The sequence below is a fragment of the Agelaius phoeniceus genome, chromosome 2 (genome assembly GCF_051311805.1).
Source record: "Agelaius phoeniceus isolate bAgePho1 chromosome 2, bAgePho1.hap1, whole genome shotgun sequence".
Taxonomy (NCBI): Eukaryota; Metazoa; Chordata; class Aves; order Passeriformes; family Icteridae; genus Agelaius; species Agelaius phoeniceus.
Genome location: NC_135266.1, coordinates 6750140 through 6768072, shown reverse-complemented (window position 1 = coordinate 6768072; position 17933 = coordinate 6750140). Strand labels below are relative to the sequence as shown.

Genomic DNA, 17933 nt, shown 5'->3' with positions numbered 1-17933 from the left:
AAGGACACTTAAGATGATGACATCTTTTGTGGCATGGAAGATCAATGTGTGCATCTGTGGATGTGGTTAGAGGTTGCTACAGAATTTTAGATACTGATGCCATTTTTCTATAAAGGAAATTCCATCTGTAGATGCAAACTAGTTGATAATAAACTGTTACTCTGAACATGATATTGGGAGAGAGACTTCAAATGAAGCTAAGCAAAGCCAACCTGAGGCTCATAGGGACTGGATTTTGGTACTTGAAATAGTCTTTGTAGGATCCTGGATAGAGGCCAGATCTTCTGATCTGTAGTTTCAGCTTTGGCTACAAAATTATCTTTCCCCTCATCTAACCTGTCAGATTTGTGATTGTATTTGGAATTATTTTAAAATTGAAAGAGTAACACAGATACCTGTGCTAACAATTTTTTGGAAATGTTTGTTTCCCAGACTCTTCTAAGAGTTTCAGGGATTCACAGTTTGTCAATTTGCTATTTTGCTGCAGGTGGAAGTTGCAACTCCATGAACTGACAAAACTTCCTGCTTTTGTACGTGTGGTATCAGCAGGAAATCTTCTAAGCCATGTTGGTCATACCATCCTGGGCATGAACACAGTGCAGCTCTACATGAAGGTTCCAGGCAGCAGGACACCAGGTGAGTAGAATCATCATAATCCCATTAAAAAATCAGCTTCTACTGTGGGATGTTGGATTTAAATGCACTGCAGATTTCCTATATCTTAGAGCATGCCTAAATGGGATAAATATACATATTCAATATTTTTGTAGTTCTTACTTAACTGCACTCTGCGTGTTCAAAGCATTTAGGGTGGAAATTTCTGGATTTCTGCAGTGCTAGGGAATTGCCCTGTTGACCCCTTGCATGCAATAGTGGATTCTTTAAGGAGAAAAAGAAAATTTGGTTTATATACATAGACAGTATTTCCAATTTACATACCTTGGAAGTTTCTAGAGCTTCCCAAGAGGGTCTGGTGCAATTATAGAAATCAGACACTTCCACTTTTTTAGATTTTTATTGTCTGAGAATAGGACTCAATCCTCCATGATGAATTGTGCTGTGCTGGAGACCTGGATTGGGATTTGAGGAGTCTGGACTAAATTTCAGGGTCTTTTTTTTCTGAAGTAGATCTTCAGAATATTCTATTAGGGATTATGGCTCAGTTTTCCATCTTTCTAAAGAAGATAACATACTGGGCATTTCTGCATGAATTTTGAAATCTTTTTCAGAAAGATTTTTGTACTCCTTGTCTGTTCAGTGCCTGAAGTCACAAAGTTTTGCACTGACCAGGACTGTCAGGAGATAACATGAAACACAAAATCTGAGCTTTTGAAGTATTTGTTTCTACAGGAGGGAGGAACTGCTGAAATATTTGTTAGATCTCCAAGATTGGTAGTTCCAATTTTGTTTTCCACAAACTAACAAAAGCAGAATTCTCATGTCACTGGTAGCTTAACTGTGTGAAGCACCTAAATAGTGTATGTAAGTGTCATGTAAAATATATAAAAATACTTAAACTGTGGTGTAAGTTTTTTTTTAGAAATTGTGTCTTTGCATTTCCTGGCATTGTTTGATAGAAAAGCCTTGCATAAAGTATGTTTACTTTTCTCTTAAATTTCAGGTCATCAAGAAAATAACAACTTTTGCTCAGTAAATATAAATATTGGTCCAGGTGACTGTGAATGGTTTGTTGTCCCTGAAAGCTATTGGGGTGTCATGAATGACTTCTGTGAAAAGTAAGCTGGACATGGTGTTTTTCTCTTACTTTTATCTAATTTTTTGTGCCTGTCTCAGACCTGAGGGGGGGGAATTACTGAGGGTGTTCTAAGGGGACATTATGGGTTTTCCATGTAGTCAGAAAAGTCTTTTAAAAGTAGGTCAAAATGCAAAATCTAGAGTTCATACAAAATACCCCATTTGTACAATATACAGAAACTTGGATTGCCTGTGACACAAGCAAAAGCAGAATTCTCTTGTCAGAAGCAAATAGAGAGTCACTGGTATTTTGGCATGTTTTCTTGTTGCATTTAGAGTGAAAGTTTAATTTGTTCAGACCTCAGGAGGTGCCATGGCAGGCTTTGCTCAGACTTACATATTTGTAACTCCCTGGAAAAGCTGAGGTACCCTGAGCATTGGGGAACCACTCAGCCAGCTCTAAAATTAGGATTTCTCTGCTATGCCTTGTGTAGAGTGGTTTTAAAAACAAACAGAACAATGTTTGTACATGCACACACAAAAAAAGAGGGAGCATCAGTTGTGTCCCCTAATCATGCCAGTACTCAAACAGGAGCCTCTGAGTTGATTCTGTGGGAGATTTTGCTTACCCAGTTGAGTCTGGATTAAGCTCTTGACTTCAGAACTTTTCCAGAGCTCTGTGAATTCATCTCAGTGTCTCTGTATTTTCTGCCTGCCTACTGACAGCTGTTCTTATTTCATCCACCTTTAAAAAGAAGCCATCTCAAAAATGTAATTTCCACTGATGGAATAGTGATGTCTCTGGCACAACAGGCCTTGTTACTTGCATGTCAGTATCCTTCTGATGCTGACAGAGAAACTGAGAGCTTGGTAACCTCACAAAATGTCTACAGTGCCTCTCCAAAGGCACACGATTGTCTTTGAAAACTCTGCATTGCAAATAATCACTCATGGTGCAGTATAAAGGCAGTGCAATACTGAGATAAGGATGGGAGAGGAGTGTGGATTTTGCATAACCATTGGGGAAGACTTCATAGTTAAGAAGTCCATATGGAGGTGTTTTTCCTTGCTGCTTAGGAGGGTCAGCATTCCTTGGCTGAAAGCACAGACCCATGGATCACAGTTAAAATGTTGCTTGTTGTGTGGGCAGGCTGCACATGCACACACAGGCAGTGTGAGTACATGTTCAGAACAGAAAACATCCTTGGGAGCTACTGTGGTCTGTCCAGGAGGTCAGGCAGTGATGGAAAAAGCAGCATTGGCCACCAGTGCCACACTGGATCTGACCAAGGGTTGGTCTGCCTCAGCATCAATGAAATACTGGGAAACTTAAAGGAAAATAGAACTTAACTGGAAGCTATAAACTGACTTCACATGGGCAGGTGGATGGGAAGGTGTTCTGATGTATTGCAGGATGTGAAATGTGGAATTATGATCAGAAATTTTACAGGTGACACTTTCCTTTTGGGTACTGTTTGTGGGTCACTGAGCACATCCATGGTGATGGTCATTCTTCACAGGTAGTTTTATGGAAGTGTCTGCCACTTACACATCCACTGGGAAATGCTGAAGACTTTATCTTTCCTCTTGTTTCAGGAACAATATGAATTTCCTAATGGGATCTTGGTGGCCAAATTTGGAAGATTTGTATGAAGCCAATGTCCCAGTTTATAGATTTATTCAAAGACCAGGGGATTTGGTGTGGATAAATGCTGGCACTGTTCACTGGGTTCAGGCTATTGGCTGGTGCAACAACATTGCATGGAACGTTGGCCCTCTCACAGGTATGTGTGAGCAGTGCCTGTGCTGAGCTCTGTGGAGGTAATATTATACTTCACATGGCACAGAACCTGCCAGTTATTACTCATTTGCCATGCTTTACTAGATGAAAAAACCCAATGTGTTGTATTTTTAAAATATGACATATTGAAGCTTTAAAGAATCCCATTGTAAGAGGAAGAGAAAGCAGCAAGAATGCAGCCTTGGCACTCATGCTTTGAATGGAGTAAAATGTGTATATTAATTTATGTACTGTCTTCTTAGGTCATTTCTTTTTCTCCCAGATTTGTTCTAAGCAGCAAACTGCACTGTGGATTTCATATAAACTTAAGGACTAGTCCTCTAATATTGGTGGGAGAGTGGGTACCTAATAGCTCTTTGGTGAGAGCATCAGGAAATGCAAACAGCTGTAAAATTTATTTCATAAGGAACATGAGGTTTCTCAGACCTACTGCTCTAGAATTCTTCAGTTTGGTCTTGGAAGGATTTTTATCTGTGAGTGTGGAAGGAAATTCCAGTGCTAAAACAAGAGTCTGTCAAGTGTTTGAAGAGAATGTACTTCCAAAAAAACTTCTGTTTTCTTAAGTAGTTTAAAATATGTCTTTATATGGTGCAATAAAGAGTGCATCTCTAGGATTGTGTGATTGACTGAGAGACCTCTCATGTTCAGTCACAGTAAATTTTGTAAAACATTTTTAAAAGAAGGGTGGCATGAGTAGGCTGCTTAATGAAAAAGTCTGACTCATTTCTCCTCTCAAGAAGAGATTACATACCATAGCAGTGTAGAATCATGATAAATTGTGAATAGAGTGAGATGCAGACATTTCAAACCTGGATTTTTTTTTAATCTGGAATATTTTAGGAATATTTTAAAATTTTCTAATTCACCATTTTTGAAATACCTGCTCCATGTTCAGCAAAGAAATCAAACACTTGCCAGTAACTTGTCTGCACAGGTATTTGTTGCTGCTGTGGCATTGTGTGTTCTCTCAGCATCATAAATACACTTCTGAAGACATTTCAAAGAATGGAAACGCAGTGGGAATGAATGGCTCATTGTGAATGAAGTTTAGCTGTTAGAGATATAAATTCCTAATCTAAACAGAGTGATCTGGGTTGATAATTGTTCCTGCCCTGACTGATGGCTGCTGTTGTGTGTGTTTGTGCAGCCTGTCAGTACAAGCTGGCAGTGGAACGGTACGAGTGGAATAAGCTGCAGAGCGTGAAGTCCATAGTGCCCATGGTTCACCTCTCATGGAATATGGCTCGGAATATCAAGGTCTCAGATCCAAAGCTTTTCGAAATGATAAAGTAAGTTTTTGTTGATTTGAAGATTTACTGTGCTCTTTTCCTCTTCACACATAAACCAGTGGTTGATTTGTAAATAGTTCTTTGCAAGGCTTTTCTCTTCCCAGGAACCAAACCAAAATTGCTTTAGATTCTGTTTTTCAAACACAATGTTTATATCGCTAATTTTATATAAAATGTTATACATCAATATATAATAAAATTATATAAATTTATATTTATACATTATATAAATATGATAATTTATATTTATATAATTTCAAGCACAATATTTATATCCCTAATAATTATCCCCAATACAATATTTGTATCCCTAATTTTATTATGCTTTATATGATGTTATTGTGGCATAGCTTTAGAATCCTCTAAGTAACTGTTTAAAGTTAAATGTGCCATAGACTTAATTCAACAATTTACAGAAAAATGGCTTTGATCGCAGCAGCTGTTTAGTGTATATCATCAGAAATAGGAAAATCAAGTCATCAACTCAAATATTAGAATTGGAATATATAGTCATTTTTACAGCAAAGTTAAATTTATAGTCATTTTTACAGCAAAGTCAAATTCTGCATTTCTAGAACATGTAGTTAGTGTACCCATGTTGTCATTTGGAGATCCAGTATAAATCTTTTAGATCTTTATCTCAAGTAGGAACTTGAGAGCCTCCTTCCCTTTGCTCTTCTTAACAATGAATTGATTGATCTGTAAAATGATAACTGAGTTTAGTGGCTTTTCTCATATGCACATTCCAAAATGCAGGAATATTCCAGGCTTCAAGCATCTGTAGTGATTTTCTTCAAAGGGTGCAACTTCAAGAAATGTAAATCATATTGCAGCACCATACTGAGGTTGGGGACTGAATGAACATTTCAGCATGTAACATAGGTTTGTCTTAAAGTGGGGGAATGAATTCCAAAGCATATTACTCATCATGAGAATCCTCTGGTAGCAGCACACTCTGCTTTGCCTGAGTTTCTACCAAAGCACTTCTGAACCCTTCTTAATCTTACCAACATACTGGATCAACAAGCATTATATCTTTTTATTATTTGCCTTGAAATGGGCTTTAAAAAAATGGGTGAATTAATTTGTGAAAAAAAGGGGCAAAGAAGAAGTGTCTTTTTTACCCCAAATGGGATTTTTTGGTGACATCTGAGTGCGACATCTTTTTACAGCAGAAATTTAATTTAGGCTTGAACATCTGTTGCAGAATGGTGGATTGGGGAAATGTTAAATTTGTAAGAACTGAGAATGTTGGAAGTTGACAACAGGGAGATTTGTACTAACTCTAAAGCTTGATTATAGGGTAGCATTTGTGTGTGAATACTTTTCTAAAATCTAGGAACTGATACTCAGGGTAAATCAAGTATTTGCTGAAGGCCTGGCAGTCCTGCCCCTTCAATTAAACAATTAGTGCTCATATTCCTAATGCCAGCTGTCATAAAAAGGAGAAGAGAAATTGAGTAGTTAGAAATGAGAAACAGGGGAAAATGCAGGAGAGTGTGGGAGGGAGAAAGCCAAAAAGTCCATTTAAAAATACCAAATCCACAAGCTTCATTTTTATCTTTATTTATATAAAATATATACAAAGCCCAGCAGACATGTATTGTAAGGCTTAAAGCAGTTCTGGAATGTTCTTAAAAAATATGATTTTGGTATTTTGGCCACTTGGAATTTTGCATTCGCCATGGTTTTGGGTTTAAAAGGAGAAGAATGTGACTGAGCCCAGCATCCTTCTCCAAGAGAATTGCTTAAAAGGTTATGGAAAACACAGAGGACAAAATGGTAATTTGCTGTTGTCTTGCTGGCTGACAGCAGCCCAGCTTTTTCCAGCAAGAGACTCAAACTTTAGTGTAGATTACAAAGAAACAGAGATGCTAAGGAGCAGATAGAAATTTTGGGTGTGCATGTGCATTCGCTTTTTCCAGTTTACTGAAATAATTTCCAGTTTAGTTGGATTAGGCCTCCCCCATCCAGGTTAGTTGTCAGCCAAAACTCAAGTTCCTGCTGTGGCTGCAGAGGGGAAAAAGAGGGGATGATTAGCACTGGTCTGTAATGTCCAGTAGCAGCAGCAGCCTGAGATAACTTTTTGTTGTGGTCTCTCCTGTAGTTCTGGAAAAACAGTTCCTAGAAATCAGTATCAGCACAGCCTGTGTCTGACCTTGGCTTTGTAAACACACTGGAAATGCAGAAACCTTCATGAATTTCCTTAAGAGAGGGAAGCAGTTGCATAATTTTCCTGTGGGCTCCTTGTCTGCAGGAAAAACCATCTGGGATCGTGGCTGTTGTCCACAGCAGCTGGATTTTCTGTGTACAAAACAGAGACATTTGTGAGTTATGTGTATGGGAGTGTATGCTTATGTATAAAAATGCTGGAAAAAGCAGTCATTTTTGATAGAGCTGGTTGAATTTCATCTTGGACAGCTGGCTTCATTGTCATCAGGAAATAAAAATAAGTGACACAGCTGTCATCTTTTTGCTGAGCACAGGTCTGTCAAAAATTGCATGTCAAAGATACATAAAATGTTAAGGTGGTTTTAAATTCTCTCTCTGGGACTTCTGAGGTACAAAAGATTAGCTCTTGGAAAATAATAAAAAGTAGCTTCTAATTTAATTTGAAAGATAAATACAAATATGTCTTAGTGGGTTGTGTGAAAGTAACCACTGCAGAGTCAATAAACTAAAATTTGAGCATAGATGTAAATATTGGGAACCAGGTTAGTGATGAAAAGAAATGGAGTAGCAAAAGAGGAAAAGTAATAGAAGGAAACTTTGCTTTTGGAAGAAATCTGATGCCTCATTATATTTTTAGTTAATGTGCAGTTCAGTGCTGTCTTGCAAGATAAAGGTCAAAGAGCAAAACCTTGAAACTTTCTCATGAGATGTTTCTTAAAGATTTGGTTTTAACAGTAGAAGTGTGAGCAGGAACTGAGCAGAAAAAATTATTTAAAACTTGGCTGAGGGAGGACAGCCCTCACAAAAAGAAAAATTAACTGCAAACCTCTTAGATGGGAGCCAGAAGGACTTTTACAAATGCATCTGAGGAAGAGAAGAATTTTAGAGGTAGAATGAGCATAGTAATAAAAGCTTAAAAAATTAATTCCAAAGTAACTGAAATACTAAGTTCTGTTACAGAAATAGTTTCAGAAATGTAAAAGAACATGACATGGGAGAAATTATTTTGCACAAAATCATGAAGTTAGGTAAAATACTTTTCAATATCAAGGAAGATGTATTACTGGAAGGTACAAGAGATCAGTTCTGCATTGCCATTGGGATGGTCTCCACACTTTTGAGAAGTTTTACTGAATATCTTAGTATTTAAATGGCTTTATCACTGCTCTTCTAGAATAAATCAGGATTATGTCCATTTTTAATTCTCTTCTCTTGAATATTTGAATTTGACTGGACATGATTTACTCATATCTTTATGCCACACCTGCAAAGACTTTGAGAGGGGGATGGTCTAGATTTTCTTCCAATTGAATTCTCACTGTGCCAGAATAAAAACTGGCCTGCAGTACTAAAAGCTGACCCCATTGAACTTGCACACTGTCACTTTGCTAGGAACCTTTTTGGCTTTTTAAGCCTTCCCAAACTTCAGGAAATTGTGCTGCATATTCACAGTGAGAGTTTGTATCCTTTCTCTCAAATTTAAATGCATGAAATAGTTAACATTTACATTTTCAAGTTTCATTACTGAGACCTGAATTTTATCCAAGGAGGGGGGAGTTCACCTTCAATCTATTGTTTTCTGCTTTGTTTGTGAATTTGGCAAGCATTGGAGCAGTGTTGTAAGTGGGTTCATTCTGGGCAGGTTTTTGTTCATAACTGTAGCAATAGAGAGCACTTTGAACATAATAACACTTTGAAAAGTCTTTGGAAGTCAGGAGTGAGGAACAATGGTGGCAGGTGTGCAGTTGTTCTTGCAGTTGCTCTTGGGGATGCCCAAAGACTTTTCCAGGTAACAGCAGAAAAGAAGAATGGTAGCTTTTAAGTTTATTTTAAATAATCAGGCTGTATTGCATAAATGAATGCTTTTCCAAAATTTCTGAGCTTGTCAGGAGCACAATAACCCAACACTTGAATGAATTAGTATTTAATCTATCACCTGTGGTTGGCCTTAACATCATAACTCACATTCACATCAAACTTCAAAAGTGTTGAAGGAGTTACAGCTTAAGGAGCTGCATAATTTTCTTGGAATTGGGTACATGAAATTGAGATGTTTAACAGGGAAACACACTTTCAGTTTTGTGTTATCCTTACAGTGAGGGTGTTAGTGAAGCCATAGTGAAGCCCCTGTTTTAGTGAAGATGAACAGTATGAGTGTAAAACAAGAGGAGAGTATTTCAGAACCCTGGGATTTTATTAACTACTTGGAAGCACATGAAAGAAATGTGGTGTTTTTTAAAATAGAGAATGCATTACATGTTTCAGGCTCTAATGGGAGAAGGTTCAAGTTGAAAACAATTGATAGAAGTCTTGAGCACTTCATTTTCTGTCCAGTGTTTGTTTTTACCCTTAATTTTTTTCAGTCTTCCTTCTGCTTCTAATGAGCATGTAACATAACCACCCTGTGGAGGAGAAAATTGAAGCCTGCAAAGGCTGCAGCTCAAATAAATAGAGTAGCTGAGAGCTAAAATTATTGTAAATAACATTGTAATTTAGAAATTTGGCGACCTATTTTGTTGGGGTTTTTTTGAAGAACATACATAGTTCATAAAATGCTAGAAAACAAGTTGCATTTTCTTGTAAGGACAAGAACTGTATAAAATTGTGATATAAAATTATTCAGTTGTTTTTTGGTTTTTTTTGCCTTTGCAGGGGGTATGACAGGGAATTGTGGGTTTTAATTTGACATTTGAACAGTTACTCTCTTCATTCATAAAATAAGTGCTAGAATTATTGTTTTGTCAATTTTTTTTTCATAATACCAACCTGTCCTTTTCATGGGAGAAGATACATGTTCATAGATTCTATTCCCACTGTGTGTAAAGTGATTCCTGACAGAACTTGGGGTTTCAGAAAACTTGGGATAATAAAGTTTTAATAGTGCTGAGAAAGTAACAGGAGTTTTAGGATGTTAAAAGAGTCCTTTGGATCAGGCTATAGTCACACAAAATGTAAGCAGCTGTGCTGAACTTGGCAGTGCAAGCTAACTTTTTGCTGACAAAGTTATGGTTCAAAATAAAATACGTGGATTGCTTTTGAAAACACATTGTTCTGTTGTGCTTAAAAGAGCATTCATGTATTTCAGTCAAAAATGAAAGGTACAGGGCAAGGGGCAGTCCTGGAAGAGGTCCAGAAGCACAAGGTCTGACTTCTCCCCAAGCCATGAGTCCAATGATTCTTTCTAGGCAGCTGTTTCTGCAATCCCAGAGGAAGAGGAAGCTCCAAGTGCATGGTCTTGGAAAAAGCTGAAGCCTTCTTGAGTTTTACTGTCCAGTTGAATGTTGACCTGAACACACAACTGCTTTTGCTTGCAGGTACTGCCTGTTAAGAACTCTCAAACAGTGTCAGACACTGAGGGAAGCTCTGATTGCTGCAGGAAAGGAGATTGTCTGGCATGGACGAGCAAAGGATGAGCCAGCTCATTACTGTAGCATTTGTGAGGTCAGTGAAAATGTTTTGGGTCATCTACTCTTGTAATATTTATTTAAATTTTGCCCTGTCTTTTGTTGTTGATGATGTTTAAAGTTTGCTTCTAAGCTGCAGCATCTGCTCTGTGCTGTAAGCACATCTGTGTGATGCAGTGGTGCCTTCCAGGAGCTCATCCAGATGTTTTTCTGGACATGGGCTGTATTTTGCTGAAGGCTCTCCCACAGCACTTCCACAATATTGTTTTTCACTGGGTCGATTTTCAATTTTCAGTTATTATAAAATGTTGTTGTCCCTTCCTGCATAAAATTTGATCTGCTGAGCTTCATTTTAAAGGTACATTGGTCTTCCTTTCAGAAGTCACCAACACACCCAGAAGAGAGAGAACTTAAGTCCTTTTTTTCTGAAGGACATCCCTTTTTGCTGCATTTTTTCATTCTACTTACTGTTAATAGTTGCTTCAAAGTATTAGATAATAATTTTCATGACGTTTAAAAGAAAATAACATTTTCCAACCCCCTGAAAATCCATTTCTAGTTATCCTCTGACAGAGCCTCTTGGGCAAGATGAGCATGTGGCTCAGTAGTAAGGAAAAAACAAACTTCTTTAGCAGACAGTAAAAAGGAAAAATAAATATAATTTTTTGAAATCCTCACCTTACTATTCAGCAGATGAATCCTGCTTTGTCAATATTGACCCAAAGCTTTCCCATGGTGCTGTTCATGCACACACCCTAAGTGTAATATTAGTGGTTTTACACTGCTTCACTTCTCTGCCCAAGCCTTAGGAGAATGGATTTTCCCTGAACAAATCTAATTTTTCTCTTTGCATGCACAGGGTAAGCTTGTAAATCTTGAAGAAAACGCCATTCTCATGGTTTTAACTTTTTAAAAAATGAAATTGTAACGCTTGGCTTTCTGTTTCCTGTCTAATAGGTGGAAGTCTTTGATCTGCTTTTTGTCACTAGTGAGAGCAACTCTCGAAAGACCTATGTTGTACATTGCCAAGACTGTGCACGAAAGATAAGCACGAACCTGGAAAACTTTGTGGTGCTAGAACAGTACAAAATGGAGGACTTGATGCAAGTCTATGATCAATTTACATTAGTAAGTCAAATTAATAAGTGGGTGCATAAATACATTATTTGTAAAGCAGTTGTAGACTGTCTTGGTGCTCCCTTGTACGAGTACCACGGACTTTCTGATTCAAATGGAGGTTTGGGTTGTGTGTGATATTTGCAGAACAAAACCTGAAGAGTCAGAATTGTGTCAAATACTACAGTAACTTACTGCAGAACATAACCACTGAGTTTTCAGGAAAAGTATGATGTTACAATTCATAAAGTTGTGGCTTTAAAAATCCAATAGAGATCACCTGAAGACCATAACTGGATCAGATGGAGATGGGAAGAATCAGGACAGTGAAGCTTGGAGAAACTAGCACCAGGTTCAAGAGCATCTCTAATACATTGGTTGTGGTATGAAGTCAGTATAGCAGCAGAGCATCCTATGCACTCAGACCCTTCCTTCCCCTTCCCCACCCATCCCCTCCCAAATCAGCACTGTCCTTCTGCTTAGCAAGTGGATGCTCTCAAACAGTTCTGTCTCTTGGCTTGGGGCCTCCTTTGCATTTCAATTTAAAGCAAAAAGCCTCTTTGCCATTGTAGCTCTGTGCTATATATGGCAGCCTCCTGCTTTGAACTGCGTCAGCACAACTGTCCTAACATTTCACCCAGGTTTCATTGTTCCAGGCAAAGATGGCTTTTTTTGTAACCACAATGAAAGTGATGCTGGATGTATTGATAAGGCTTGGCTTTCTGTCAAAGGAGACAAACATTGGACTAAGTGTTATGGGAATTTCATGTTGGGTTTAATATGACAGCCCAGTAAGGGCTGTGCCTTTCGATTTATTTCCAGGTGCTGCAGAAAATGTGTGTTTAGTTTTTTCATGTGTTGGTAGCATGCCAAGTTGTGACCTTCTGAATTAAGGCCTCAAGGTTCAGCAGAGGCTGGCCAGAGTGTGGGACCATGTCCTCTGAATTTAATTCTCTTCATTAGTCCCACAGAGCCTGGATTGGTTAAACTTCAGTTCATGCTTCTAGAAGGTCCACTGTCATTATAGTCTGTGAAATGCTGCAATTTCAAAGTGATGATCTGTTATAGAAAAACATATAAATAAACACCTGTTCTCAGATACTTCATCCAGTTGAGTGGAAATGGGGAAGAATGTTTCTGTATGGAGATGAGAGGGAGGGAGGGGTGTTTTGTTGTCTGTGCTTATACATTATATAGGTAACAGTGATGATACTGTCCCTAGAACAAGGGTTCTCAACCTGTGAGTAGCTCCTTCCCCCACCAAAACTTAAGGCTAAGGACACTGATAATTGTTCTTGTATGAAGTTGCTGTGCCATTCATTTCTTTCAAAGGGGATACACACTCAATTGGGAAGAGTCATAGCCCAGAAGTGACATCTGTCTGATGTAGGAGGAGAGTTAAGGTTTGTTGTAAGTCACAGGATGAAGATAATCTCAACTGGCAAAGGTGAATTATGCCAAAGAGAGACTGGGGTAAAGCACCAGGAGCAAACAGGGGGATGAGCCAGTGTTACAGTTCCATGGCTAGGTTCTCTGGTATGATCTAAAGTGTCTTTAACAACTGTGAGGAGCTTTTTGAAGGGGTTCCACAGATGAGCAGGAAAAGAGGAGGAAATGCCAGCAGAGACTCAGTACATTGATGGAATGCCACAAAGTGCAATACTGGGAAGCATTTAGGTGATTTTCTGGACCTCCTGGCAGCTGGCAGGAACAAGACACCTCACTTCATTCTTGAGGCACTTGGTCCCCATGTCAGAGAATCTGAGACCCCTTCCACAGATACCTTGACCTCAGGGGGGTATGTTACTGCTCAGGTAGAGGGGAGGAGGGAAAATGAAGCCCACAAAGACTTTGGAGAGCCACAAATGGACCATTTCCCCATTGGTAAACAGGTTGAGAATCCCTGTTTTAGATTGTGTAAAGATATATCTATACTGAGGCACATGGAGCCCTTTGCTGCCACAGTGGGACTTGGGGCTGCTCACATCATATTAACACAGACATCCCCACAGAATACTCCAGTCTGCAGTACAGGCAAAATCCTAATGCAGAGTGTTCATAAAATACATGTTGTATTTGAGTAAGGTGGAAAAAAAAAATGCCACTGTTCTCTCTAAAGTGTCCTGAAGTGTAAAAAGAATAGTGTGTGTGTGTGACTTTTAAACTCTCATGGTTACGTTTGTGCAGGTCTTAGTTAAACACAGAGTTTTGCACCCTTGTAGAAAAGGTAATTTAATGTTTTCTCTTTCAGGCTCCTCCATTGCCATCCTCCTCATCTTGACATTTTTTCATGGACATTAAATGAAAACTTTTCTGATATTCAGGAAGTGACCCAGTTCTGCACCACTGATTTTTGTAGCTATCCCGTAAGGCTGCTGGCTGAAAGCTGTGTCTATGCAACCTTCCAAGTGCGGAGTGTCAACCAACTGGACAGGAGAGAGCACTGCCTCCTACTCCAGAACTCAAAACAAATAAAGCTCATCCAGCTGTACTTCAAAAAAATAATTCCATGTTTTGTATATATCTGACAAAACTGGCAACATTATACAGACTACTGACTTGAAGACCACCTCTTTTGTATTTCTCTGTTTCTGGGCTGATGAGTTGGTTTCATCCATTTTTCCCCCTTCAGAATTTCCCTTGGAAAAAGTACTAGCTTAGCTGGTCATTTCTTTGTAAGGTAGTTAGAAATTTTAAGTCTTTCTTTGGGCAACTTTTTTTTTCTTTTTTTTTTTTTTTTTAATGTGAAGAGTTAGGTGATATAAATTTTTTACTGCTTTTATGTTTTTCTGTCTTGTTTTGAAACCATGACGGTTACACTTTTGGTTCCTAAATAAAATTTAAAACAATTAACAGCCAAGTCACAAAGATAAATGGGTTGCACATAGACTAAGGAATAAACTTCAGATTTGTGATTTTTGTTTCTAATCTTGATGTAAATTTACACTATTTATAAATACATATTTATTGCTTGAAAATATTTGTGAATGGAATGCTGTTATTTTTTCCAGATTACCTGCCATTGAAATTTTAAGGAGTTCTGTAATTTCAAACACTACTCCTATTACATTTTCTATATGTAAATAAAACTGCTTAGCATTGTACAGAAACTTTTATTAAAATTGTTTAATGTTTAAAGTTTTTCTATTGTTTGAGTTTTAAAAAGATTTTATGTACAGTGCCCAGTTTTTGTTCTTTTTGAATCTGATTATATATATTTTATATATACTCTTGTGCTTGTGTATATATATAATATATATAGAAACTCGAATATAAATATGTGTATAAAGATTTAGAGACTAAATTTTTCTCGTTTTAAGTTTTACATCTATGGTAGATTTGAGGTGTCTACTGTAAAGTATTGCTTACAAAAGTATGATTATTTTTAAAGAAATATATGGTATGTATCCTCAAGACATAGAATGACCTTCAGACTGGTTTATTGTTAAATTGCACTTTTTGCAATAACAGACCAATAAATAGTTGCTGCCAAAATGTAGTAGTAGAAAATAAGTAACGGCTAAATTTTAAAGCTCTTCAAGAAAATACCAACTTTGACAGGAAGTTTGGCACTAGTTTTAGAGGAGGAATGAAGAAGATTGAGTTTTGGTGGGGATGTTCTCTAGATTTCAACCAAATTGCAACTTATATATTACAATATGTTCTATTAACAATTTTAAAAGTGAAGACTGAATCATCTTGGCGTCATTGTTGACCCCAAAAAAAGGACGTTGTTTTGTGGTATTCTATTGTATTTTCACATATTTTGTAATACAAATTCACTGGTAAATTTTCGAAGCACTAGGTTTATTTAGGACAAGTTTATAATATATCATTGTAACAGTTTGCAGTTTTAATGATGGTATTTATTTTAAGTTGCTCCTTTCTCATTAGCTTCTTGAAAATGCATTAAATCTAAATTTCAAAATTGATAGCTTCCTTATCGATCAGAGTTGACTGATGCGGAAGGTTCTGCATCGAACACTTTCTCATAATTTCTCATTAGTGGGGTATGTTAGTGGTTGCATTGTTAAATTTTTTGTAATCAATGTGAAGTGTTCCAGGCACAGAGCATGCAGATAGTTCCTTTTGAACAAAAAGAATCGCCTCTTATGTTGTAGCTTCAAACTGAAGGGTGTTTTAATGAAGAATCAGCACAGTTTATCTAATGCTGTTACAACAGTTTAACCACAGGTAGAGCTGACTTTCTTGCTAGTTCTCACTAGTTGGACAAAAGGGTGTAGAGATTAAAGAAAAGCATAATGAAATGTTCTTGCCAGCAAAATTATCAACTAGCAGTTAGGAAGCCAGTATTTGCAGTGCTGTAAAGGTGTAAGTCTCAGCTCTTGATAACAAACTCTACAAATCATAATTTTTTTTTTACTTATGTATTTTACGCAGTCATAAATATTGTAATCTTGACAAACCATGCTGCAACTGAAAAGCTACTCCTTTAAAGTAGTCTTAAACCCAAATAAAAGCAAGATACACTTACCTCAACTAATGGTAAACAGAAGGTCCTCATTTCTCAGTGCTGTAAAAGAACATTGCTAATTAGGGAAAGAGCTACTGTGTGCTAATCAGAAGGGCTTTGTACCTTTCCTCCCCTGTGGAAAAGAGGATATGGCATTACCAAGGAAGAATATTCATATTTTGCCAATGAGCAAGTAGACCAAATGAGTAGAGCATCAGGCAGCATTCCTCGTGCTGTGGGAAGGGTTGTCATGAATTGGAATTGCTGCAGGGCTTTAATATTTTGCAGTTTCCACACTTCTTAATCCCACTCTGCTCCCAAGCAATGGACAGTTTGGATCTATAAGCTGCTATGATTTAGAATGCTTTTGTTTCACCTCATTAAAAAAGCACAAGTTAATATTTCGTCAGTTGTACTTCTTAAGAAGCACTTTCTGCTTCTTCAGTCATGAAGCACACGATGCCAAGTGAGGCATTTGTAATCTCTGGGTGTTTCCAAGCATCAGGAGTTGGGCAGGGTGGGGGGAGGCTGGAGTCTGGAGCTGAACTTTCCAAGGAATCTTGGGGCCCTTAAGCTCCACAGCTGAGCCCTAGTGCAAGTGATTTTGATCTGCTTGTAGCTACTTATTGTAGTAGCAGGCAGATTTAAGATGAAAATGGCCAAAGACGTGGTGTTTGTTGCAAGAATTTTCATTAAGTTACAGGCTGAGAGAAAAGTGATTCTGTTAGGAGATGGATAAAACCAGAGATAAAAATAGGTGTTTAAAAAAATAGTATAAAGTTGAATTACAGATTAGAAGGAATTCGAAAGTAAGAGCAACATTTGCTACTGAGCTGTGGATCTGAGAACTGTCCTTGAGGAGCTTGACAAATAGGGATCCTTAAATGAGGAAATAAATAGTTGTGTGTTTCTGAGCTTAATTAAGTCCTTCCATAAATATATTCAACAGCATTTGATTTTAAAGCTTTCCTCTGGATACATAATTTGGGAGCAGTTCATCTTTGCTTTTTTGGAGAAGTCCTACCAGTGGTTACAGTTTAGAAGTAGTGATGTTGATATCTATATACGAAGTATTTTGATAAAAATCACTAGAAAGTGAGAAGTATCTACTGACAGGAAATCCCAAAGCTTCCTGAATTTGTGTGGCAGAGAACTTGTTGATCCTAAAGACAAAGTACCCTGAATCTGTGCCTTGCCATGTGGAAGAAGGACTTTCCAAGTAGCATTAAAGTGATGATGCTTTGCTTAAATGAGCACAGCTTGGCTAAGCTGAGCTGATTCTTGGGTCAAAGGTGGGCAAGGCTTGGGGATTTCACAGCTAGGAATTTCCTGGCCACAAATACATTTGTTGGTTAATAAAGAGAAGGAAGATGCAGGGGTTCAGCCAAGACCACAGGGAAGAGGGTACTCATCCTTGGTTGCTGCCCTGATCCTGGGAAGGGTTTCAAACGTGGTACTTAGTGCTGGGGTTAGGAGGGAGGAGGGTGTTTAAACCTGAGCTTAGTTAGGTCAGAACCATTTTGTGTGGAACCAGAGCAGAGCCATGATGGGAGCAGCAGATGAGTGTGGGAGGAAAGCTTCATGTAAGGTGGACTTGTCCATGGGAAAGCTGTGGAACTGTTGGAGCAGGTTCAGAGAAGGGCCATGAAGTTGACAAGGACTGGAGCACACCCCCTATGGAGACAGGCTGGGGAATTGGGGCTGCTCGTCCTGGAGAAGAGAAGGTTGTGTGGGGAGCTCAGGGCACCTTCCAGAGTCTGAAGGAGTTACAGAGAAGCTGGAAAGGAACTTTTCTGCTAGAAACTGTAGTGACAGAAAATGGGGGATTGGTTATAAATTGAAAAAGAGGAAATTTAACGCAGATATTAGGGAGAAATTCTTCTGTGTGAGGGTGGTGAGGCCCTGGCACTGGTTGCCCAGAGAAGCTCTGAATGCCCCATCCCTGGCAGTGTTCAAGGCCAGGTTGGATAAAAACCTTGAGG

The 17933-nt window shown here is 38.2% G+C and overlaps 1 protein-coding gene across 10 annotated transcripts in view; it reads left to right on the top strand.

The window, feature by feature from the left end:
* KDM6A (lysine demethylase 6A) overlaps positions 1–16350 on the top strand; it is a 153953-nt gene extending 137603 nt beyond the window's left edge. For 4 of the 10 annotated variants that reach the window (XM_054627958.2, XM_054627960.2, XM_054627954.2 and 1 more), the window contains 7 exons: positions 488–636; positions 1622–1736; positions 3292–3479; positions 4644–4785; positions 10272–10398; positions 11319–11489; positions 13729–16350. In XM_054627958.2, coding sequence (XP_054483933.1) covers positions 488–636; positions 1622–1736; positions 3292–3479; positions 4644–4785; positions 10272–10398; positions 11319–11489; positions 13729–13758 — 922 coding nt within the window. In that variant the 3' untranslated portion in view covers positions 13759–16350. The other 6 variants (XM_054627952.2, XM_077171516.1, XM_077171521.1 and 3 more) reach the window with 4 other exon arrangements.
* Positions 16351–17933: the final 1583 nt, after the last annotated feature.